Source organism: Meleagris gallopavo, chromosome 6 (genome assembly GCF_905368555.1).
Source record: "Meleagris gallopavo chromosome 6, MGAL_WU_HG_1.1, whole genome shotgun sequence".
Taxonomy (NCBI): domain Eukaryota; kingdom Metazoa; phylum Chordata; class Aves; order Galliformes; family Phasianidae; genus Meleagris; species Meleagris gallopavo.
In genome coordinates, this window is record NC_139409.1 from 47,547,741 (window position 1) to 47,571,760 (window position 24,020).

The 24,020-nt window shown below is 43.1% G+C and overlaps 1 protein-coding gene across 13 annotated transcripts in view; it reads left to right on the top strand.

The window, feature by feature from the left end:
* The window catches only part of PDE1C (phosphodiesterase 1C), a 343,427-nt gene that overhangs the window by 163,228 nt on the left and 156,179 nt on the right, over positions 1–24,020 (top strand). For 5 of the 13 annotated variants that reach the window (XM_085226619.1, XM_085226620.1, XM_085226623.1 and 2 more), the window contains exon 4: positions 20,569–20,595. The exons of 2 other annotated variants lie outside the window; for them this stretch is intronic. In XM_085226619.1, coding sequence (XP_085082745.1) covers positions 20,569–20,595 — 27 coding nt within the window. Of the gene's footprint in view, positions 1–1,219; positions 1,542–1,805; positions 2,131–20,568; positions 20,596–24,020 lie in introns of those variants that run through there. 6 more of the 13 variants (XM_010713058.4, XM_085226626.1, XM_010713059.4 and 3 more) reach the window with 6 other exon arrangements.

Below are 24,020 nucleotides of genomic sequence, written 5' to 3' on the forward strand. Positions count from 1 at the left end.
CCAAGTTCTTACTATTGCTTTCTGCAACTTGGGCAGTGAGGCTAGAACTCTTGCTGGTGACGACTGAGGCAAAGAAGTCAGCCTTCTCCATATCCCTCATGACAAGCTCTCAGTTTTCTTCCTGGCTGCTTGGACAACTTCTTTGTAGTCCTCCCAGATAACCTGTTCCTGCTTCCACTCCCTATTTACTTTCTTTTTGAGCTTAAGTAAGTCCAGGAGCAACTTGTTTGTCCGTGGAGCCTCCTAGTGTTCTTGACTGCCTTCCTTTTTCTCAGGATGCAGTGTTTCTGGGCCTGGAGGAGATGGTCCTTGAATATCGACCAGCTTTCTTGGGCCCCTCTTCCCTCCAAGGCCTTCCCCCATGTCACCCTGCCAAGCAGTTCCCTGAAGAGTTCCAAATCTGCTCTCCTGAAGTCCAGAGTAACAAGCTTGCTGCACACCCTCTTTGACACCCTAAGGATTTTGAACTCTGCCATTCCATGATCACTACAGCCAAGGCTCACCAAGCCAATACTCACCAATCCCTCCTCTTTGGTGAGGACAAGGTCCAGCATAGCACCTTTCCTCGTGGGTTCCTGTACTACCTGGATGAGGAAGTTATCAATACATTCCAGGAAGCTCTTTGATTTCTGGTGCACTGCTGTGTTGTCCATCCAACAGATATCGGGGTGGTTGAAGTCCCCCACGAGGACCATGTTTTGTGAATGTGAAGCTGTTCCTATCTGTTCATAGAGGGCCTCATCCATTTGGTCTTCCCAATCAGGCATCCTGTAGCAGACCCCCACTATGATATCTCCTTCCCCTGCCTTCCCTTTAACTCTAACCCTTAAGCTTTAGTGTCTTTGGCTGAAAACACCAAATCTCAGTGGAATTTGGGTGGGGTCGGTGTGACAAAAGACATGTCTGTCCTCTTCCCCCTACCTGGAGGATGGACCCCAGTGGTGTTAAGAGAAATCCCTGTGTCTCGCTTCTTGCTCTGCCTGGGCTTGGTGTGGGGTTCACCCACGGGACCCTTGTAGAACCGGGCTGTTTGCTGCCCTGTGCGAGCCGCCAGTTCAGCCATAGGTCCTGCTGCAAGCCTCGTGCATTATGAATAAAGCATTGTCTTCTAATGTACTGTTAGCGGTTCTTGTCGAAAGGCACTGAAAAGGCTGTGACAAGTGTTGGGCTTGATCTCCCTCTGCTGTACGGACTTCCCCATCCTGCGCTGTGAGGCATTGGGCAGTGCTGCTTTACCGATTTCTTTATTTTAAAGTGAATTTTGCCCAAGTTGAAGCTGCACGCTGCGTTCTGCCTGAGTGCATGCTGCCTCGCGATGAAGCAGACGGCTCTTTGCCAGGAGCGAGCCGCTCACTTTCTGTAATTTACCCTTCCTTTTGGCTCGGTCGGGCTTTTAATCAGCGCCAGCCCGTTCCCTCGTGTTGGTGTGTGTATGTGTGTGCAAGGGAGAGGGCGGCAGAGCGAGGAGCTGTGCCTGGGCTATGCTGACAGACGACTTTCCCCTCGGTTGTCAGGTTCTGAGCCTGTCGGCAGTGCTGCTGGTAAGTGAGGGGGGAGAAAAGCCCACGCCGGGGCTGGGGGAGCGATGCTGAGCCGGCTGGGGGAGCGGCACGGAGGGAGAGCGGGATGCCGCCGGCGTGGCGGTGCAGGCTCCCCAGCTGCCCAGGCAGACGGCTCAGTTGGCAGCGAGGGATTTCCCTTTCCCCTTCCCTCCCTTGCTAAAGATCCTTCAGCCAGTATTACTGGTTGGATCCTTGGCTTATTGTTTTTTTTTTCTTTTTTTCTTTTTTTTTTTTAAATAAAAGAAAAATCCGTGCGGGTTTACTAGTCCGGAGCTGAGCCACTAATCCCCTGGGTCTGCCCGATGATGCTAGCGTGCCCCCCGCGTACACCTGAGCACCCGGGGAGGGGGGAGAAGGGGCTGCCAGAAATGTTGGCCACTGGCGGGCAGCCCCGTTAAAGGTGGAGCGTGTGCTTGGGGCAGCCGCCCATCATCGCCGAGCCATAACCGACGCGGTAACCTGCAGCCATGGAGTCGCCCACGAAGGAGATTGAAGAATTTGAGAGCAATTCTCTAAAATACCTACAGCCAGAGCAGATAGAGAAAATCTGGCTTCGGCTTCGAGGCTTGTAAGTAACACTTTTTTTTTTTTTTTTTTTCCCTACGTCCTTCTCCCATTTCCTCCCATTGTCAAAATTATTCCTTTTTCCTTTCTTGTCGGTACCTTCAAAATGACACGGGAGTTTCCACACCTGTTCTCCACAAATACAGTGACTTAATCTCAGCAAAGATCCACTTGCTTCCTTAAATGAAACCCGCGTGTTACACTGAACAAAGATTCTTAGCGGGCACGTAGAAGTGTCATTAATGAGACACAGTAATTTAGCAGCAGTTTTGTGAGATGCTAATTACTTTTGCTGCTGCACTGGAAAAGTTTTGTTGTTGCCTGGAATGGAACCTAATTGGGTCCTCCGATTTGAGTAATACTTCTATTAGCTGCAACCTACAGAAGGACTTTTTTTCCCTGCATGTGTACACCATTTCTGGCACTGATGCAGTTAACAAGGACAAAATAGGCAGAGAAAGCACAGTTGGAAGAGATTTCCACTTCTGGCAGCAGCAAATTCATGTTGCACAGATCAGATCGTATCAATTAGTTTATACGTTTGTTGTTAAGCCTGACTTGTCATGAAACGGTGGGACACTGCTTCCTGTGCTTAAAGAACAACTTGGGACTGTAGAAATGTGGAAGTTTACACGCTGTAGAGCTTGTGTAGCTTATTTAGAGTTAACATCTGGCATCTTTTTCAGAGTCTCAGTATCGAAAATGCTGTCTACCGACAATAAGAGCCACTGTTGGCTACAGAGCATTTATTTGCCCATCAGTTTTTGGCCCAGCCAAAGAGGAACATTGCCATATTAAGCTGCATCCCTCTCTGTGTTCAGAACTGAGGGTTTTTGTTTTGTTTTGTTTTGTTTTTCCTTTAGTTTTTCATGTTAGAGAATGTTTCAGCCTGCAGGGTGTGTGTTGGGGGGGGGGAACAAGAAGGATAGGGAAGAGCAGAACTGGGAACACGTAAGAGGAGCAAGCTAAAAATGGACAACAAAGAGTTCCCAGTTAAACTGGAGTTGCTGTGAGAGTTGTTTAGTGTAAGCAGTGACGGCATATTTTGTAAAGTATATCCAAAACTTCTGTAGGACTCCAAGCAGAGTAAAAGACATGCATGAATATGTATTCCCTTCAAGGCGTCACTCCAGGAAGCCTATTTTGTGAAGGAACTTAATCAAAGTGGTTGACAGCTGTCTTGTAAGCATTCCAAATAGAACAGCCACGCAAAACAAACTCTCTTATTTTCAAGTCTGTGCCATGCTCTAGCATTAGAAGTCCTTGCGTTTCTATCTGACACGGAATTTAGCAGCATGCTGATTTGGATCACACGTGAAGTTTTGCAGATAATTCCTTAGCAGCAGAGTAGTTCAGGGTCTCTCCTGTCTTCTGTACAAAGCAATGATTGCGCATTGTTTGTCAAACTCCAGGCTGTTCCACCTTTGGGAGACTTGGCAAAACTGCAGGACTTATTCTACATTTGCAATAACTGAACTTCAGGCTGTTTCTCAGTATAGCCCTCTGTGTTGGCACTGTGTGCGTGTAACAAACGCAGTTTTTCTTTCTGAGTTTCAAGATTTCTTTGCTCATAGAAGGGCAAAGAAGAAAGAAACTGGCTGTAGATTTTCCATCTCCAGTCATTATATGCATACACACACAAACTGGTTGCAGTCTGAGATTTAGCATCGTGCTTCATGATTTTTCTTGTCCTTTCTTATTCACATCTGTGTAAGAAGAATGAGTAGATGTGCGCAGCCATCTCAGAAACCTTGCAAACTTCATTCTGCAGAGATCAAATACTACTCGAGGAGACATCACTACTTGCATCTGGTGCACTGACAGAGCAGTGCTAAGCAGGCACTCAGGGGCAGCATGCTGCCAGGGACCTGTAGGCTGCAGCAGGCAGGGACCGAACAGGTTATTGCATCCTGCCACCGCTCCTGCACCGAGAAGGGCCGTGATGATACAAACAGTCCCAGGTGCTCAGTGTCAGGTTTGACATCTCCTTGGTTTGACTTCACCTGGTGCTAGGCTGATACCATCCTCCCTGTGCTCCCACCTCCAGTTCCAGCTGGTGTGTCTGCTCCCAGTGACTCAGAGGAGAAACCAGCATCCCATTTCACTGCCTCTTTCAGTACCTAGCTTTTCCAGGGAGTGGGGTCTCTTAATTTCCCCCCTGCCTCAGCCTGCATAGTTGAAAGGGAAAGGAAACCCAAAGGCTACAAAGGGGTGGTGAAGCTGAGGCTCTTTTCAGACTCCCATAATTTAGTGTTTTCTGCTTAAACAATTCTGATGGGAGCTCTTTCGCCATATGCCCAGTAAAGTTCTGTCCCACAGGCTGGTTGGCCTTTGGGTGTATATTTTCAAGGAACAGAGAAGTCTTTTGGACAGTGTGCAAAAGGCAGGCTTTGAGAAGCTGAAGTATGTGTCTACAGCATGAGTCGTATGTTGCTGTAAGAGGCAGAGAAGATATTGAACTTGCCTGTGGAGTGGATTTGAAAGATTTCCTCCTTGGTTTCATTATGAATCTCTCCAGCACACATTTCTTGGTTAGGACAAGTTTGAATGAACTTAATTTTGTTTGAATGAAGCAGTGGTTCTTGGGCTGTATACAGATTCCTTTCACTGTTTAAGAAAGAGCTAAAATATCTATGTCATAAAATTTCTGAAATATTTCTACTCGACATATACATATTCGTGACTTAATGATTCTATGCAGCAATGTACAGAAGAAGTCAATGAACCTGCAGCAGGTTAATTAAACCCACAGGTTTAAGGCAGTGTGATAAATTGCCTCATTGGTGGAGAACTCATCTGTGGCACAATTCTTGGGTGTCTCATATGAGAGACCTAAGGAACAAATGTCAACTTTTATACAAGCCCTGTTAGATATTAAGTTTAATCACAGATCAGAATTAATCTTCTAGTGTTCTATTTTTAAGAAACGTTCACGAAAGGTTTCTGAATAACCTGTCTCCTGGGCAAAAGTGCCACCAGAGGTATTTGAAACTCCCTGGGGAAAATCTTGCCAGTTGACTTCTGACCACTTTGACCTTTCATGTCGTACCACAACATGAGCAAGGAGTTTACTCCAGAGCTCTTCTCACTCAAGCAAAGCGTGTTCCTGTGCAGTCGTCAGAGACCTTTCTTTCCTTGAAATGAATGAACCAGATTTCCCTGCAGCATTGTTCTCCCAGGACTAGACCAGCTTCTGAGTTTCATTGCCACCATAAATGAACCAGGCTTGAGCAGCTTCCTGTCCCTTCTGGGGTATCTTAGATGTTGGTAGTAAGAACAGAGAGCCTGCAGAGCCACATATGAAACAGCTGACAAACTGTTACATGAGAATGCTGTCTTTTCCTGTGGCAGTGCCTCCAAGCTCCCTAATCCCATCCTCAGCCCTGCCTGGGAGTCAGGGTGGGAGAAAGCAGATTGACAAATATAGGGGAATGAGCAGGAAAGTCGTGGAGAAAGGTGTGTAAACTCTAATGCCTGGGGGTGAGAAGGCATTAAAGTCCTGAAGGGAAGGCTGCCCACAAACTCCCTGTCCTTATGCCAGGACAGCCCCTGGGGACTTCTGACTTGCATTTGTCCTGTATCAGTCTGAACACTGCCTATCTCTGACAGCTGCAGAAAGCAAAAAAACATGCCTTGCCAGGGGCTTCCCCTCCTGGCTGCCTGAGGAGTATCTGCATTTTCCTCCTCCTAAACACGTTTTTAATTCATGAGCAGATCTCTTTTGTTCCTTGGCTGCTGAACAGCTTCAAGGATGTCCATTTGTGATCTCACAGGGAGACTGCCTTTGAACAGCTTCCTATTATTTCCTAGCTGTGTTCACCCATGAAGGCAGACAATCTCAGTCTGCAAGGAAAAGTGTTCCTGTAGGATGTACTGATTGCTTGTTTACAGCTCTCAGTAATTCCTTCTGCTAGAAAAAAGGATTTGAGTTTTTTGCTCTTTTGTAAAGGCCACATTCTGTCTTCCACACCCCACAGGTCCTCTCCATAAGGCTGGCTTTTTTTCAGACTTGCCTTAACCAGCTCCGGCTTGGACACTGCATACAGAGGAGTTACTTATGAGTCCATCCTGCACTCTCCTACAATAGCCAGTAACTCATTCTGTTACGCACAGGACCTTCTGCCCTTCATCCATCAAAGTTTATCTGGGCATATGGAGCACTAATTGTGGCAGAGCTTGGAGATCCCATTTCAAAACATAACTGCATTGTTGCTTTTTAAGCTGGTGGTTTCTCCATGAAGCAATGAGCGGTGATGGCTGTGTTGGAATGTTCTTGGTTTAGCACTTGGACTCCCAGCTGCAGGACTGCTAACTCCCATTTGCTGTTTAGGGCTCTTAAAGACCTATGAAGTTACCTTCCAGCTTCTCAGACGTGGAGAAAACACCTGAGCCCTTTTCAATACTGGGATTACATGTTGTATCTGATGGTATTTAAGAATGCAAGGGCACATATCCAAAGAGCTTCAGTTGAGCTGTGATGGTTTAGGGCAGCTAAAGACCCAGCTTGGAGGTATTTTCAGATTAATTCTTGGTTGTTTTTTGCAGAAAAAAAAAAGAAAAAAGTTGATTTTTAGCTGTCATAGCATAACCAGGATCTGCTGATGCCCCTGCAATAGCTTAAGAATTGCAGAGGGAGAAAAGACAAAATGTACTTTAACTTTCTTCCCGATAGCTGGGATTATAATGTTAAATTACTAAATTCATAATAAATCCCTTCATTCTCAGTGTAGCCCTTCCTCATGCTGCCAAAGATGAAACTGCAAACAGCAGCAGTCTCTGAACGGAGACTCAAATGGGATGTTTGACTTTGATCTCATCTATCCAGCTGTCCTGCTCAAACCTGTCAGTGTAAAATTGGTCTAAAAAATCTGAAGGGGGAGGAAAATAGAAACACACATAAATCAGTGAGTTTGAAAAGTTCATGGTTTTGCTGAAGATCCGGAAAGGTATTTCAGCACGTAGGGCATTTCCTTAATTTCCTCTGCAAAGCACCATGCATCCTATCGATGGTGAAGAGGTCCAAATGCAAATGTTACAGGAAGATTGAAATTCAGATTTGGTTTTGAAATAAATGATGATGCAACTAATTTCAATGGGAAAACATGGAGCCTCAGTGACTGAAGACAGTTTGGCAAGCATTACTGAGCCACTGCTCGGTTATTTGTTTCCTTGTCTTATCCATATGTACTCCACAGTATTTTTAGGTTTTCTTACATGAAAAAATGTCACATGCAGAACAGCTGGTTCTCCCAGTGACAGTACCATCATTCGTTCCATTTTCATTTATGTAGCCATCATAAACAGGAAAACAGAAGGCTCCCTTCAGTCCCAGAGGTGCTCTCTACATAGTAGTCTTTGTCCCCAAATATTTTAGCTGGCAACAGATAGTGTAAAAAACCCCTCAGAAAGCGCCACTTTGTTAGTAAATGTGTAAATTAGTCAGCTTTCAAGTGGAAAATATGAATATGCTAATTCCTTTCCGGAGGTGAAAGAGGCACTCCTGCTGTCTTTGGTCTTGGTTTCAGTCTTCCTGAACCTCCTGAGAGTCTAGCTTTAAACTGAAGCCCTGTTCACCTTGGAAGCAGGACTGAGCTACCTTCAATCATATTTCAAAAGATGCTGCTGCCCTTTTCTTAGTTTGGTTTTCGTGATGAGCATGGACAGGAGTTATTTATCAGAGAACCGTGTTAAGAAACCTCTGTATAGTCCTCTTAAGTCTCTATTTGACTCTTCTCTTGCATTTGAAGTTGCCGCTGAAAGTAGAGATGGGCATGCTCAGGGAACAGGAGGTGGAGGCAGGAATGGATGGCGTTTTGCTATCATGCGTTCTGGGAGGACTGAAGAGGTCTCACTGGTCAGAAAATGGCTGCCTGGCCTGTGCTAGGGAAGGCCGCGCTCTAATGTGGGCCTAAAAATTCCTCGTTGGGGTGAGCCACTCTTTGGGTGTGAGTCAGTTAGCTAGTTGTGAAGTTTGTTGGGGTCTGGTTGGTCTACAATATCATTCTCCCCTTGGTGTGACCATCAAACTGACCTGTAACAACTTATTTCATACTGCCTGTAGCAGATAGAAGTGCTGACAGCTGCTGATCTCATGTCTGAAAAGCGGGCAGAGGAACAAATTGTTGGAACATAGCAGCTTTAAAAGAAGATAATTTAAAAGTAAAGTGTTTGGAGGTGTAGTAATTCAGTAAACTGAAAAAATTTACCACAGTCCTTCAATTACTTCGTTCCATCCAGTGACTTTTATTTGAGTCTTAAATCAATAAATGAATCCTTTAGGTAACAAAAGACAGAAGACTTCATGTTTAATACTGAAATGTTGTCTAAGAAATAATATACACTCTAGTTTTTACAATAATCATGAAAAAAGCTTTTATTCTTCTGGAGGTAGTACAAATGAATCATAACTGCAGCCTCAAAAGCAATTATTTATTTCAGCAATCATAAAAAGAAGACCATAGCCTGCTGTACAAGAAAAGGGCTCCCTTTGTGATTTAAATGCAGTGCTTTTCAAATATCACTGCTATAAAGCGTGCAATCCTGCATAAGAAACAAGAATATGAAAAAAAGTTATTTCAGGGAAGATGAATTTAAACCTTAACTCAAAGGGAAATTACAAGTCTTTCTGGAATTCTTGTTAAAAAATGTCTTGGTGGGATAGGAGTGCATGCATAAAGAAATAGAACTCAATGGAAGACGGCGCTGAAAAATCCTCTGCATGTTTATGTGTTTTAAAGGCTGTGAGGCCAGCTCATCTCCTAATCTGCCAGCTTTGGGAGGATTCAAACACTATATTAAACCCAACTCAGCCCTTGAAAGGTTTTTTAAATACTGTGTTTCTCTTTCTTTCTGCAATTGATGAGATACTCCCTTTCTGTTCTCATTCCATCAAAAAATCAGTTCTGTCCCTTCGAAATACTGGAAACTAACTGTTTCTGAGGGGTGATTGAGATACATGTATTAGGTCTGACCCATTAAAACACTATAGCATTTGTGAAACATACCTCTACAGATGTGATTTGCTCTCAAGCCCCTAGGGATTTGGGTAGATCGGAGGTTTTCTAGAAGGGCTTGTTTGGATTCATAAGACTGTTTTTGATCTCGTGAACTGTGCTTCTAATACTGGGAAGAATGGCTCTATTGATACCCATACGTTTGCAGGGGTGAAATTAGAATTCAGTTCTTGATCTTCAAAGATTTTTTTTTTTTCTTTGAAGAGATAGGTTTTGAAAGTAATTCATGGCTTGAGAAAAGTCATTTAGCCCTGTGACAGTACAAGATTTTCCCCAGTAGTGTTAAGCCCAACTTTGTATTTAAATTTGTATTATAGCTGAACAATGGGTCTTCCTCTAGCAGATTCCATACTGCCCAGGCCTCAGCCAAAATTTGTCTGTAGTTCTCTTGGGTATTCAAAAAGCTCAGAAGCTGGTGAAACTGATTATAAGCTCAGCTGGTTGATTTCAGTGGAATCAAGATTTTTCTCAGCAACTGCTTATGTCCATGTTGGGGATGTTTGAATTTTTCTGCCCAAGAAGGGTGTTGCAGAGCACTCAGCCATAGTTTTCTGGTTTTCAGGAAGGGGATTGAAAGATATCCAGTTCTCCCTTTGCCAGATTACCCAATTCATTTCTCTGTAGACTACCTCATCTTCTATCAGAGGACCGCTATGTTTAGCAACTGGTGACACTGGATGGGGAAAGCTGCATAGGCGAGGCATGCAAGGATTGCCATAATCTTTCTTGGAGAGGGAGCTGCAGGAGATTATTTATTTATTAAGATGGTTGTAGTCTTGGAGGAGACAATTTATTAAGATACATATGGACTTATATGATATGTTTCATGCTTCTCCCCCCTCTCCCCCCCCGCACATCTATCAAGCTGTGGAGTTGTTTTGTTATTAATGTGACACTTAGAATGGCTATTAGTAGGTCTGTATCATCACTTTAGAAGTGATTTCTTACACTCCTCGGGACAGACACTATTTGTGCACAAAACTCCTAGCCAAGACAGAAAATTGCACAATATCCATCTGTAGTATGAATCCTGCCTTGGTGAAAATCTCATTTCAACACCAAATTAGCACAAATTAAATGTAAGATCTGTGCCATTTTAACAGCTAATGCTGTTCAGAGCCCTTTTGCTATAGCTGTGACACTCAGGGAGTCCTTGCAGGGAAAGCAAACTGCAGCAAGCATCTAAGGGCAAAGGAGTTGAAGTAGAGCATAAACTCCCTTACAAGGCTGAACAGTTCCAATGGTTGCTGTAAATGATGCTCAGATCACACTTCCTCCCATGCCTCCTGTAGAGCAGCTGTTTTTCTGCGATTCACTAGCTGTAACCAGTTACTGGTTTCTGCTAAGTTAAGAGACTGCATACACAATTTAAATATCCTCCTATACACATATTGGTACATCAGGAACAGCTACATCAGATGGAAGAGCTCTTTTTTTTTCTTTTTTTTTTTTTTCTTCTGGATTTGCTGGAAAAGTGATAGAGGAAGCTGTGGGGGTTGAGGCTGGCTGGGAAGAACTGGGATATTGTATATGTAAGAACACAGTGACTCAGAAAGGGTGGAGAGGAGAATGAGAGAGCTTAAAAAAATAGAAAAAGGGTTAAGAGAAGAAAGAAGATTATTCCTGTGAGCAGTTCAGGCCCCTACATATAAACATTTGTTAGATTTATTTACAGTATTTATTAAAATAGTTTATAACACAACGTGTGCACAGGTAATTTAGGAGTATTGATGAAAGTCACAGGGATAAGGGCTATCTTTAAAAGCATTTAAAAATGCTGCCCAATTTGTTTCCTCACTAAAATTTTAATGGAAGACCATGAAGAAAAACCCACGTGTTGCAAGAATACCACTGGTTATCAATGCAGAAAACACTGCTCGTGTGTCATGTTCAGAACATGACTTTGTTTAGGTGAATGAGGGTCCCTTCTTCATATTGCTGTTGCTTTGTTTTTTACAGGACTGGAGAATAGTCTTCAATATTTTGGCCACATTCTTGGTGTAATGCCAGTCAGAATTCTCCCTCTCGTTCTCATTGGCTTTGGGCAGTCATCTTTCTTTTCCCCTCCTTTTCTTTGCACTGGTGTTTCAGCTTCAAGAAGCCTACAGCTCTGGATGCAGTTTGTCTGGATGTGTAGGTGAAGTCATTCAGGTTGTGTGGAGAGCATCTGCAAAGTGCTTTGCAGAGAGAGGCATCTAAATGCTCAGTGAACTCTGTAAGACCTGTTTCTGATTAGCTCAATGGTAGTGAAGATATCTGCTTGCAAATGGAGAAGAATCAAATTCCGGAGTTATGCAAATTTGCTGAATAACTCAGAGCAAATTATCATAGTGGTCCCACCTAGCCTCCAAATCTGTGGTACATCAAATAGCATTTTGCATTGCTTTCACCTTGTGGAGGGAGAGAACTTGACTCCACCCTTAAAACAGCCAAGCTTTTAAGAGCTAGAATAGGTGTCACAACTGCAGCACTTGGCATGTGGAAAGGGCTGGAGGATTTATTTTAATACATCTTTGAGCTTTCTGAAGACCCCGTTGCCCCAGCTGCTGCAGCATCAAGATACCTGGGAGATGGCTGGCTCGCATCTGTCCACCAGTCCATTCCATTTCCCAAAATTCTCCCTGCTGTGTTGAGGAGCTTCTGTGCCCCGGGTGTGGGGCAGTGCTCCTGAGCTGCAGGTTGTCATCACTCATCACGCTCAGCACTAAAGGCCCCTCCACGAGAACAGTCCTCCATACAGGCTGCTGCTGGCTGTCTCCTGGGCACCTCATTGTTCAGCCTGCTCCCCTCTCTCAGGCACTGTTCCTGGAAGAACACGGCGGGGGAAAGCCCAGAGGAAGAGCACTGGCGGTTCACAAGAAGTTGAAATGTTGCTTTTTCCTACAGCTGACATTTAATAACCAGTCTGTTAATGAGGAGGCAAAGCCAGGACAATAGCTACCCCTCCCTCCTTGTGCAGGGCCGTGTCCCCAGAAGCCCCTAATCATTCCTAAAAGCTATCATCGTGCTGAAGGAGGGGGTGGCTGGGAGGTGGGGAGTGGGAACGAGGAAGGGACATTATTTTGGAAAGGGAACACTATGGCTTTGTGCGATGATTTTATCACCCCATGTTTAGGCTTGTTAAACAGTAATCCGAGTGTTTCAGCCTGTAACCCGGAGTAAGGAGAGAGCCTGGCACAAAAACCATGAGATTTAAAATCCTGCGTCACACCAGCTGTCTGCGAGCGGGCAGAGAGGGTGGGCTGTGTTCGGGAGGGGGAAACAATAACAAGCAGTAGTCCAATAGATTTAGTAGAGCTTAGGGCAAGATGCAGATTTGTTTAGTGACTTCGCACACGCGGCGGGTCTGCTCTGATGTAATTCCAGAGCATGTTTCCTGTCTAGATATTTAATCCAGGGTATGAACAATGATTTTCCCCCCCCGCCTCTCTCCCATCATCGTGCACGCAGTAACTAATCACACAGCCACCCTGCATGAAACAAACTGGACAGCTGCCTGCTTGGCTCCTGCAGGATCTGAATATGCTCATTTTGCATAGTAGCAGTGAGTTAAATAAGTTTTTAATCTGTACACCTTGTTTCTTCCAGGATCTAACAGCTTTTTCCCACTGCGGGAATGGAATTTCAGCTAAACTATTATTGCTTTGAACATGTAGGATGCACCAGTATTGACACTATAAGTTCTCTGCAAAATGGTATTTCACCTTATTCCAAACAGAACTGTCCCCTTTTACACTTCTTGCTGTTCTGACTTGGTTCTTTAAGTTCTTTTCGTAGGAAATAGTCAGGATACAACCAAAGAACACACAGAAAAGATTGCATATCTGCTCCCTTTTTTGAGTTGTTGTAGTAAGAGAAGGAAGCAGCATCCCCCTGTTGAAGTCCGTGTTGCCCAGTGAGCACAATGTGCAGGACGATGCTCTGAGCAGCAGGAAGGAATTCCCTCCCTGCCTTCCATCCCATTGTTCAAGAAGAGCCATAGTCTCTTGCAGTGAAAGACGTGGTTAGGCGTGTTGAAGTACCACCCATCCTGTGCTCTGTGGGTCATCCTCCTTGTTTATTTCAGAGCCAGAAGTTCCATCAGCCATTTGGAGCAGCCATCTAGAAACAGCACTTGGTCACATGAAGTAGGAATGTCTTGATAAACTGTAGTTTGTTGTGTGAAAGTCATAGAGTGTTGGGACTTAATCTTTTTTATTTTTTTGTCTGTAACAAAAGTGGATACGGAAAAAAGCCCTTTCTCCTTTTAAGACATCAGGACTTTATTTTCCTGAAAAGCACGTTCCTGTAACTGCATTTTATGAGCATGCTTCTTTCCTTAGAATGTGATGTGTATAAAACATAAAATAATTTGCTAGTTGTGTACTAAGAAAAAGCTGCATGAGCAGTGGATGGTACTCTTTTCAAGGGACTAAACAGTCAGGAGCAGCTCCATTTTATTTATTTATTTATTTATTTTAAATTATTGCTTTTGTTTGCTTGCTTTGTTTTTGACATGAGGAGTGATGGAAACATGAGTAAAAATAGAAGAAGAGCTTGAAGACTACAGTAATTGTTCTGGTTCTGTACAAAATCCACATGAGCTTAACTAGATTTTTAGAAACCTTCAGAAGACTTTTACTGTTTTTTTGGTAGTTGAGATACCAGCACATTTAAAATCTGTTTCTTGTCTAGTCCAGGATGGTTCCAGGAGTGAATTTGAGTTAGCCTTTCTGATTTGCCCTTGCTGACACCTCATGGTGTGACAAGCTGTAGTGCTCAGCTGTCCCCACGAGGCTCCCACTGTTCCCTTCAGATCCCTCTGCCTCAGGCTGTCTTGCCTGAAACTTTTGAGCCTTCATATATACACACTGTTCAATGCAAACCAATTAAGAAAACTTTTCTTTTGCCTCATTTTCTCCACACTTGATATACGTACTGTGTCACGAAGAGATGCACAGCAGTTAGCTTGCCTCTTCTGGCAGCCAGCAGTGTTTATCAAAGCATGAGCAAGCCATGGTTGTCCTTCATTAAAACGAAGCTCAAGAAAAAAATGACAATTTATCACAGATCAGCTCGATGTCAGTGGGAAATAAAATACCTGTAACTAACACACCTCTGGTATGCTGTTATCTGGGCACAATTACTACAGCTGCGTGGGGTCCTACCCAACCCTCCTGCCTGAGGTAGCTGCACTGAATTTAGGATCATCATCTCTCATAAGAAGATATAGTACAGCATATAGTCGTCAGTGATGTCACTTTGCCCAGACCATGTACGTATAACCCAGTGGTAATGCCTTCAGGCTCTGTCCACTCTTTACTGAATTGCTGGAGATAGGATTGCAGCTGCTTTGAGCTGATTGCAGAACAAAGTCCTCACAGCTTGCACTGTCAGCTAGGCTTTTCTGTAAGGAGAATTTAAAAACATTTCCTGTCCTGCTATACTTCACATGGAATCATTACACACATTAAACCCCAAATGAGAAAGCGGGAACTTTGTTTAACCGCAGGTAAGGACACTGTCAAGGCAAAATGTTGCAGAAGAGCAGAATCAGTGGTATGGCCTAGCAACTTCAATCCTCTCTGGGGGATGAAACTGTAAGTTTCTTGAAATGCTTGTTTACCCAGCTTAGAAAACTCAATAGCTGAACTGGTGAATGCTGTCAGATCAGCTAAATATCAAAATAACATTTTTCTTGTGCAAAAGCAGTGAGGGTGTTTGTTGACTTTTGATTATTTTTACGTACATTGTTTAGTTTGATAAACTAATCAGTTTAAGTTAAATTTATGTGTTGGCTGTACATCTCTTGTCCCACTTCACTGTCTTGTCTCTGTTTCTTCTGAAATTGTTGCACCTATTTCAGGCTGCGAATGTTTCTTGCCATTGCATGGTTACACCGCACATGCCCATGCTTCAGAGCACGCAGACTCTTATAATCTACTTAAAATGAGAAAAATGACTGCCTCATCCTCTCATGATTTCACTATGTCCCCATGTAGGTCAGGGTCCAATTTAAAATGACTCGTCTTTTAAAATCCCACATAACCCTCCCATCACATTGCAAGTACCAGCTGAAATCTCTTTCCTCATCCACTTTACGATTTCTTCTCCTCTGTTGTCATTAGTCTATGTGATTGTATTGTTTTTAACTTAGCACAGTATTTTGCTAAACAGACTGTGTGGAAGAAACAATAAATGATGTTTGTTATTGATTAGAGAGTGATTAAAGCAAGAAAGCAGGTCTTCCTGTTTCAATTAGGGAATTAAAAACCCAATAGCAGTTGATGGCAACATCCCCTTCAAAGTCTGGCACTCTCAATATATTTATGAGTTATGGGAGTCAGGGCTCCCATAAGATCCTGAGCTTTGACAGATGCCAGTCCATAGTCTGTTCTGTGAGATTTGGATTTTGTTAACTGGTTTATATGTGGTTATTAATATAGACTTTGGTAACGTAACTCAAATGCATCACTAATCCAGTGATGATGACGAATGATTTGTAATGCAGTGAATGTTTCAGAATGTTGAGCTGCTGGGAGAGAAGATTTTCAATTTACGTGATCCCATCAGTTGAAAAAAGTAGCTTTATCTGAGCCCCAAGCCTTTCCTCCTTGGCAGTGACGTTCAGGGGATGGTGCCTACCCTGTTATGTGGTAGTGGTGCCTACCCTGTGGTGTGGTCAGGGAAGGCACCAGGACTCAGGAGCTGGGAATTGCTCTTTGTCTGCTGCCTAGACGTGGCCACTGAGGGAGGAAGCCTTGGGAGTTCTGGGCCAGATCTGGTGAGAAAAGCAGTAAAAATGAATTGTGGCTGGCTGCTAAGGAAAACAGCAGGGAGGAATAACATCCAGCGTGGCTGCAGATTCAGTGGTGGTAATGAAAGAGCAGGAATGGTCTTCTAGATTGAACTGAGGGGAGGCTTACTTCTGTTTTGCCAAATTTTATTGCTTATCTTATTGTTTATTTGCTAAGCTACAAAACAGACTTTCAGCACTGTTATCTTGAATGCCTGTTCTAACATTAGAGGCCTCCGTTTGGCAGGAAAGAACAAGACTTGCCAGAATTTCGTGTTTCAGTCTGGTGAAGTGACTTCATCTCTGTGCTTCCAAAGAAAAGGCTAAGGAAAATTAAGTAGTTTGACCATCTCAGCAGACAAAGGACATGCTTGTGGCCACTGAAATGAGCAGCATTAAATTAACTATGAAGTGTCACCTGTTCTCCCTTGCATGTACCACTGGTAGTTAACACTAAGTCCAGTGCTAACAGTGAGTGTCCTGGTGCTGATCATGGGCCTGGAGGCTGTGAGCCCATAGAGATATTACCAGGGCAGATACAACCCATTAGTCTGAACGTAGTGCTCATTAACTTTTAGATTTCAGTGTAAGTTTCCATGGACAAAGCTAGGCAAGTATCCTTCCTTTACTTCTGCGGCAACCAAAGTTTCACTCCATGCGCTCAAGGGATGCCATTACTGTCAAACCCTATGGGATAAATATGGAATAAATATGGAATAACAGCATTTTAACCATGCTGCTGTTAGGAGTAAAAAATGTGATTTAGGTCTCTCTTCAGAGGCTGTGTAGGAGTGAACAAGCAATTCATCGAGCTAGTTGATATGCTGAGGTGTATGATTGTGGGGCAAAAACAGAGCAGTTGGCAGAGCTGTTTAATTCTCCATCTCCTCCACCCTCTCTCCTCTCCATACCATCTTAATCATGTTAACTCACCTTTCAGCAGAATTCTGAGGAGGTCCTTACAGAATTCAAACTTTTTTTGTGGTTCTATTAAATTATTTTCATCTATGGGCACCTAGATAGGGAGGAATTACGGGGGCTTTTGGGATCAACTTGGGCTCCAGTTAGCTGCTGTTGTGCTAAGTTTGTGTACAATCCACATTTATACAGGGCATAACCCTAAAGAGCTACCAAATGAACAGAAAAGGAATCTAAAGGGGAAACAGGAAGAAAGCCTAAGGATACACCAGCATTGCATGACAGGGATAGAAACATGATGCTGGGAGCAGGATATGTAGAAGTTGATGAGAATGATAGCACATACATTTTGTGTGTTTGTTTTAATGGAAGTTGAGTGCTCATGTAGCTTTAGCTATCTACATCTTGTTGCTTAAATATTTCCAAAGTGTGGTTGTAGTCTCACCAGTATGTTACAATACAAAAGACTCATTCATCTCTAGAAAAGCAGGTACTGAAATTGAAGCCTCAACTCTTACTCTTCATCTCATTTCTGTCAGAAGTTGTGTTCTCCCCACCATTTTTTTTTTCTTTTTTTTTTCTTCTTAAAGAACAGATGTTGTTACAACTGTCACTGGGTTTACTTTCCCTTAGACTCCAGCAGCCTACTTGTACGAGTACTGGTTTGGACTTGGTACTAGGCTTGTGCAGATGCAATTGCATGAAATTCAGCGAAGTTATATCTAGTTTATACTAGTAATGGAGGACCTGGCTAGTGTGAGTCACCTCTTCATTCTCTTCAACATGAGAAAAAAAAAAATCTTGGACCTATGAGTAATACATTCCATGACAGAAAACGTGAGTTGAATGGGTGTGGTAATTCTTCTAGCACAGCGTGTGTACAGTGGGAAAAGATACAGAACTTGAAAAGATGTGATAATGTCACCAAGTCTCATGCAGGCACTAGCACTGGGTAGCCTAGTGGTGCAGGAAGCTCATTTTTTCTGTCAGTTTGGTTTTGATATCAGAAGATCAAGCGTCCCTTGGTTCCACTCAGGTGGAAGACGCATCTGGCTCCAGATTTTTCCCAAAGGCAATTTAGTTTCTCAGTTCCTCCTTGCAAACACTCCTCATGGAGAGAGAAACCAGGGTAACTTGTCACACCACCAGAAAACCAACAACTCACTCTACCATGTTAACTCACATTCAGTGGCTGGTTGCAACCATTCTTTGATGCTGACTGTGGTATGAAAAGAGGCACCTTCTAATTTAATTGTTTGCGATGACCTTATTTCATGGCAGATGGTGCAAGTGGTGGCTTGCACTCTTAAAGCAGGTAGATGTCGACACTGTCTACTTTTTCAAAACTGAAGACTGTTTTTGAAAACAGCCTAACTTTGTCAACATCATTATTTTTATATTGTTGGTGAATAATGTTGTAGAATTTTTTCTTTTTGAAATTCTGGAAGGTCAGGTGTACAGTAAATATTTTGCTAGATGTCAGCAATTGTATGGATGCAGCTACTAATTTCTCTCCAAAGCAAATGCATGTAGTAGTGATGTTGAATATAAGAATAGAAATTCCTTCAGTCATGTTGTCTTCCTTCAAATGAAACAAGGAAATTCAGTGCCTGTAAATGTGGTCACTAACTTGGTACATGTAAACCTCGACTGTAATTGGACTGCAGGTGTGGAAACAACAGTATAAATAAAGAATAAAAATGTATAATTTAATAATATAAATGCATATTAAAAATGTGATTAGGCAAATGCTTTCTTCCTAGTATGGTTATTCTTGAAAATAAGGTTAAAGATGTAACTGATAAGAAAAGTGATGCTTTACTTAAATGCAAACAGCTGGGCCACCTCTTTGCAAGAAACCTTTAGTCAATCAGGAGATTATTAACAGTATTTTTGCTGGAATGTGAAAGCTGACTTCACAAAGAGGAGGACTTTACAAAATCGTGTGAAAGTCATGAGCCAAAAAAGGGAAAAATTAGTTCTGATAGTTCTTCAGCACACCATGATATTCTTAAAGGGGAAATAAATGACTTGTAAATAACTTAATTTTTAAATTTAAAATGTTGTATTGATGTAGGAGAAATAAAATTCTGAATAAAAGCTTTGGATTTCCTTGGAAGAAGATATCGTAATCAACCTGGATTTGAATGGCCAGGCAAGCAGAAGATTTTTCAGCAGCAAGAAATTTTAGTGAAGTTCTGTGTTTCTCAGAATATTTCTGATGGAATACAACTTCCAAATTGGAACTCTGCAGGACAAAATTTCTGTTATTCATCCTTTTGTAATTAAAACGAAAATTTCCCTTAGAATCAGATGGGCCCAAATGATTCTGATTGTGTACATCAGCTTTGTTAACGTCAGTAAGCTAGACTTGATGGTGCTGTGTTTGTTATTTTACTCTTCTGCATCGCCTCAAATTGAAATAAATAATTCTTCATACGGCCAAGTATAAGTAAAATATTCAAAAATCTTTCTGAAGTAAATATCTAGGGCTTAATTTATGGTTCTGGCATGATCAGAAGCAGTGTTGAGTACTATTTCTAAAAGTAATATTGAAGGAAACATAGGAAACATTTGACAGCCAGCATACACTATCTTAAGTATAAAATAGCACTCTTTTTTTTTTTTTTTTAATGTAAATTTTTTCCCCTATTTTCAAGAAAGAATACCCCTTATTTGGGTATGCTGGTCCTGTCTGACTTAGACAATATTCCATCTGCAGTACTATCAGATGAGGACGTGGAGTTGGATGCTTACAACACAACACCATTACTACATATTCAGAAGGCAGGGACCACCTCTTAGTGTTTTGCTGAGCAGCAGGATGTTAATTTTGCACTCTTCATTGTAGTCCTCACTGTGTTACCATCACTGCTTGTGAAGTTCAGAGCTCACCAGTTTCAGTTTAACTTACAAAAGCATGGAAGAACTCAAGTGAGATCGGTGCCCTGCTTTGCCAGGCACTGTACAAAGCCATTGAATGCACTGTTGCAAGATAATGAGTTAACATTCAAAGTACAGTGCAGAAATACCTCTGCAGCTGACTGTATGGCCACACAGCAGGATTTCTGATTGGATGTTGACACCTTGTGCCACTGCCTGTAGAGGACAAGCACACCTTGCAGCCTTTACCACAACTGATGCAGTGGAAAGGTGGGGTTGTTAGGTTGTTAGCATCCCATTGTCCTTGCCATTGTCCTGGGCACAGCTCACTTAGGTCCTGACCTGCACGCATTGTGGCACCTGGGATTTGGCAGAGAATGGAACTCGTGAGGACCTGGGCTTTCTTTCCAGAGCAGAGCTGCTGTAAAATCACTACAGCTTTGCACTGATTGACCACAGCAATGTAGCTGATGCATCACATCACCATCACTATAACATAGTGGGCTCTCCACATATCAGACCACATCTCTGTGCTGTATGGAGACACAAAAAGTGCACCTCAGCATGAGAAGGTGGTTCCTGTCACTTGCTGTTTAGAGTAGTAATTGATTCCAGCTGCTGTGACACTTTCTTAAGTAAAAGGGCAAGAAACACACAGGCAAACTCACTCCTCTTTCTGCTGCAGTTAAATGCAACAGCTGCTGAATTTAGCTGGAGATAGCTGCATTAATTTTGGAACCATCTTATGGCATAAGTGTCATCCCTTAATTGCCCCTATTGCTGACAGCCTCCTTTTCTCATCCTCACCAGTTGAGCTTTCTTATCTCAGTTGTGTTTTGTTCTTTTCCTGCAGGAGAAAATACAAGAAAACATCGCAAAGGTAAGACTAAATCACAGAGGTATGGAAGGTATTTGTGAGTTATCTGTCTCTTTTTTGTTAGGGGGTTTGAAGGAGGATTTTCCTGTTACAAGATTGGTTTTGTTCCCAATGAAATGCCATTCCATAGATTGTTGCCCTATTTGAAGGCCAATCTTGCACTGCTGCTCCGCATTCCCTCTGGTGCAAGTGATAGTCCTCCTCTGTGATGTTGGTGGAAGATCTCTTGAGTGAAGGCAAAAATGTTTGCCCTTGAAGGTCAAACCTTAATAAAGGTCACTGTGTTCCTTCTGCACGATCTGCTGGTTCTAACTGCTATCACTTACTCATCCTGTAATAAAAAAATAGATTGTCGGCTTGTAGTGTTGCTAATGATCTGTGCCTTTGCAGGAGACTGAAGGGAAGCAGCATCTTGTCGATTAACAGGCCCTATTACAGCTCCCTGATTCAGTTAACTGACTGCCTCCTTGCAGGAGGGAGGACTAATGGGATTCTTTGGCAGATTTGGTTTTCCTTCCTGGGAGCCCTTATGCTTGGTTTCTTCAGACCACACTCTCTACAGCCCAGTTTTTTGGGGCTGAGCTGACTCCTACTCCACATCTGGAGCATTAATTGGTGGCTTAGTCTCATGACATGCTGAGTATCTTTAGTTTGTGTCAACTTTAACTGCATTTGAGACTCCTGCAGAGTGCTTCCTAAAGACTAAACCCTGCAGCTCTAGTGAGCCAACCCTTCCCTGTTATGTGGTGCTGGATGATGGCAGCTTCGCTGTTGCCTTGTGCTTCAGATGACCACCCCATGCAACACTGGTGGGACAGGCTGTGGATATGCTTGAGTCAAAACCAAGAGAAATGGCAATGTGGTGGCGTGAGTCACTGATGTGGTGTCCTTGAGTTGTGACAGGTCAGTGGAAAGGGCTTATTCAGGGGTTCATGTGCTGAACTGTGCAGGTGGGCGTTGCATAGAGTGAAAAGCAGAGTAGAGAGAAGGTGGATGTTTTTCTAGATGTTCTTCTGCATTTGGAGCTATACTACTTCTGCACACAGCTCCACTTTTGCCCCATGTTTCCCTTGCTGTTCCATGAATGTTAATTATGAAGATGTCTGTGGCCAGAGGTGTGAAGCTGCTGCAAGAGGGTTTATGCTGGGCCTGAAATGTTTTCCAGAATGAATGATTGCTGTTTGTGTGTTCGTGTCCTGCACTGCTTGCGTTGTCCAGTACCATGTTTTATTTGGATGTATTTTCTGTGTACATAGCCTTAGTATCAGAGAGGCTTGTGTTTGGCATCTGTTTTGTATGGGAGAGTGCAACCTCAGAAGATAGTTACAAGCTCCTACAATCTTGTATCAGTGACATTGTGCAGATGAAATGCGTCTGAAATGGCAATCTATTTGAGCATACCATTGCAAGGTTAAGCTTTCCCCACCAGATGGACAGTTTGCACGTATTGCCAACTGATCCAGAAGCATGATGTCTGGAAAAGGAGGTGGTAAGGTAGCAGTGCATCAAGAGGCTGGCATTCAGTAGCATCTATCTGAGATGGTAATTCCAGAAATACACATAAACTTGCATCTTCTTCATTTCTCTTTGTGGAACGTTGTCAGTAATCACATAATAATGCAAAAGTGGTATTAAACAGTACTTGACTATGCAAGAGGAATGCTCTTCCATACCCTGCAGTGTAAAGAAACAGTTTTCCCTGAGTTCCTTGTTGAGAAGGAAGTTGTGCAAGAGAAGTTGTGAGAAAGAGCCCAAATGAAGTCTGAACCACACTAAAATTGTAATTGGAAATAACAGATGCTGACTTCTGCGTTGATCATTCTCCTAATTGAGTTGACTTAAATGCTTTTGTAACAATAATATATTGATACAATTTTCCTCATAAAGTTGGAAGTTTCACAGCTGTCTAGACAACCCTAATTTCATTACTCTCCACCTAGTAATTGCAGCTGAACCACTGAACTGTGATAGTGATTAATCACAGTAGTGTTGGAGAAGCAAGATATTTAATGAGAACTCAGGTCATCTATCATTCTTCTATCTCACTCACCTTGGGTAAGTGATGAGTGGGTAGCTCAGGCAATGGTAGCTTGGAGACGGTGTCAGCAAGAGGGAGAGTAGACAGAAAGCAGAAGCTTTCATGAACTCCTCGGTCCTGCATTGCTGCTGCTTTTTCTGGAGCACCTGTAACCTCGGTCGTGTTCTGTGTGACTGCTGAGACTCCCAGCAACCCAAAAGCACCGAGCTGTGGGATGCCTGTGGGAGGTGCCCACTGCCTTCTGTTCACTGAGGGATGAGCAAGAAATGAACCTCTCACGTAGACCTTTGCAATCCCTTCTTAGGTTAGCTTCATCTCCTCTGATGAAGTTATCTGCTGGAAAAGCAGTTCAGCCATCTGTAGGCAATCCAGGAGGCTCCTGGAATGCATGGAGGAGAAATTATTGCGCAAAGTAATAGAGAGCCCCACCAAAGGGCATGCAGTATTGGACCTGTTACTCACCAGTGCAAATGAACTGATTGGTGACATCAGGATTGGAGGCTGCCTGTTCTGTAATGATTATGCAATGGTGGAATTGACAATCCTAAAGAATATGCAACAGACAAATAGTGAAACTAGGACACTAAATTTTAGGAAAGCCAACTTCTGGGTCTTCAGGGGGTTAGTCAACAAAATCTTGTGAAAAACTGTCCTCAAAGACAAGTGAGTCTTTGAGGAACAGAGCTGGCGGATCTTCAAGGAAGCTTTCCTTAATCCACTAAAGCTCTCCATCCCCAGGTGTAGGAAGTCAGGAAAGGAAGGCAAGAGGCTGGCATGGCTGAACTGGGACCTGTTGGTCAAACCAGAAAGCAGGAAATGCACAGGCAGTGTAAGCAGGGACAGGTATCCTGGAAGGAGTCTAGGGATATTGCTAGGCTGAGTAGGGATGGGATGAGGAAGGCCAAAGCCCAGCTGGAACTGAACTTGTCAAGAGGGCAAGAAGGAGGGCAAAAAAGGCTTCTGCAGGTATATCAATAAGAAAAGGAAAGTCCCATAAGAGGGTGTACGTCCTACAGAGAGGTACAGGCAGGCTGATAACAACAGACAAGGAAAAGGCTGAGGTACTCAACAACTTTTTTGCCTCAGTCTTCACTGTCAACTGCTCTTCACACACCCCTCAAAGCAGGTGGGTCAGAAGGTGGGGAGTGGGGAAGCAATGTCCTTCCTGCCGTAAGCAAAGATCAGGTTCCTATTAAGGAATGTTCATAAGTCTATGGGACCCCCAGAGTCTGAGGGAATTGGGTGATGTTGTCACCAAGCCACTCTCAGTGATATTTAAAAAGTCACGGTGATCAGGTGAAGTCCCTGATGACTGGAAAAAAGGCAGTGTAACACCAATTTTTAAGATAGGTAGAAAGGATGACCCGGAGAACTACTGACCTGTCCACCT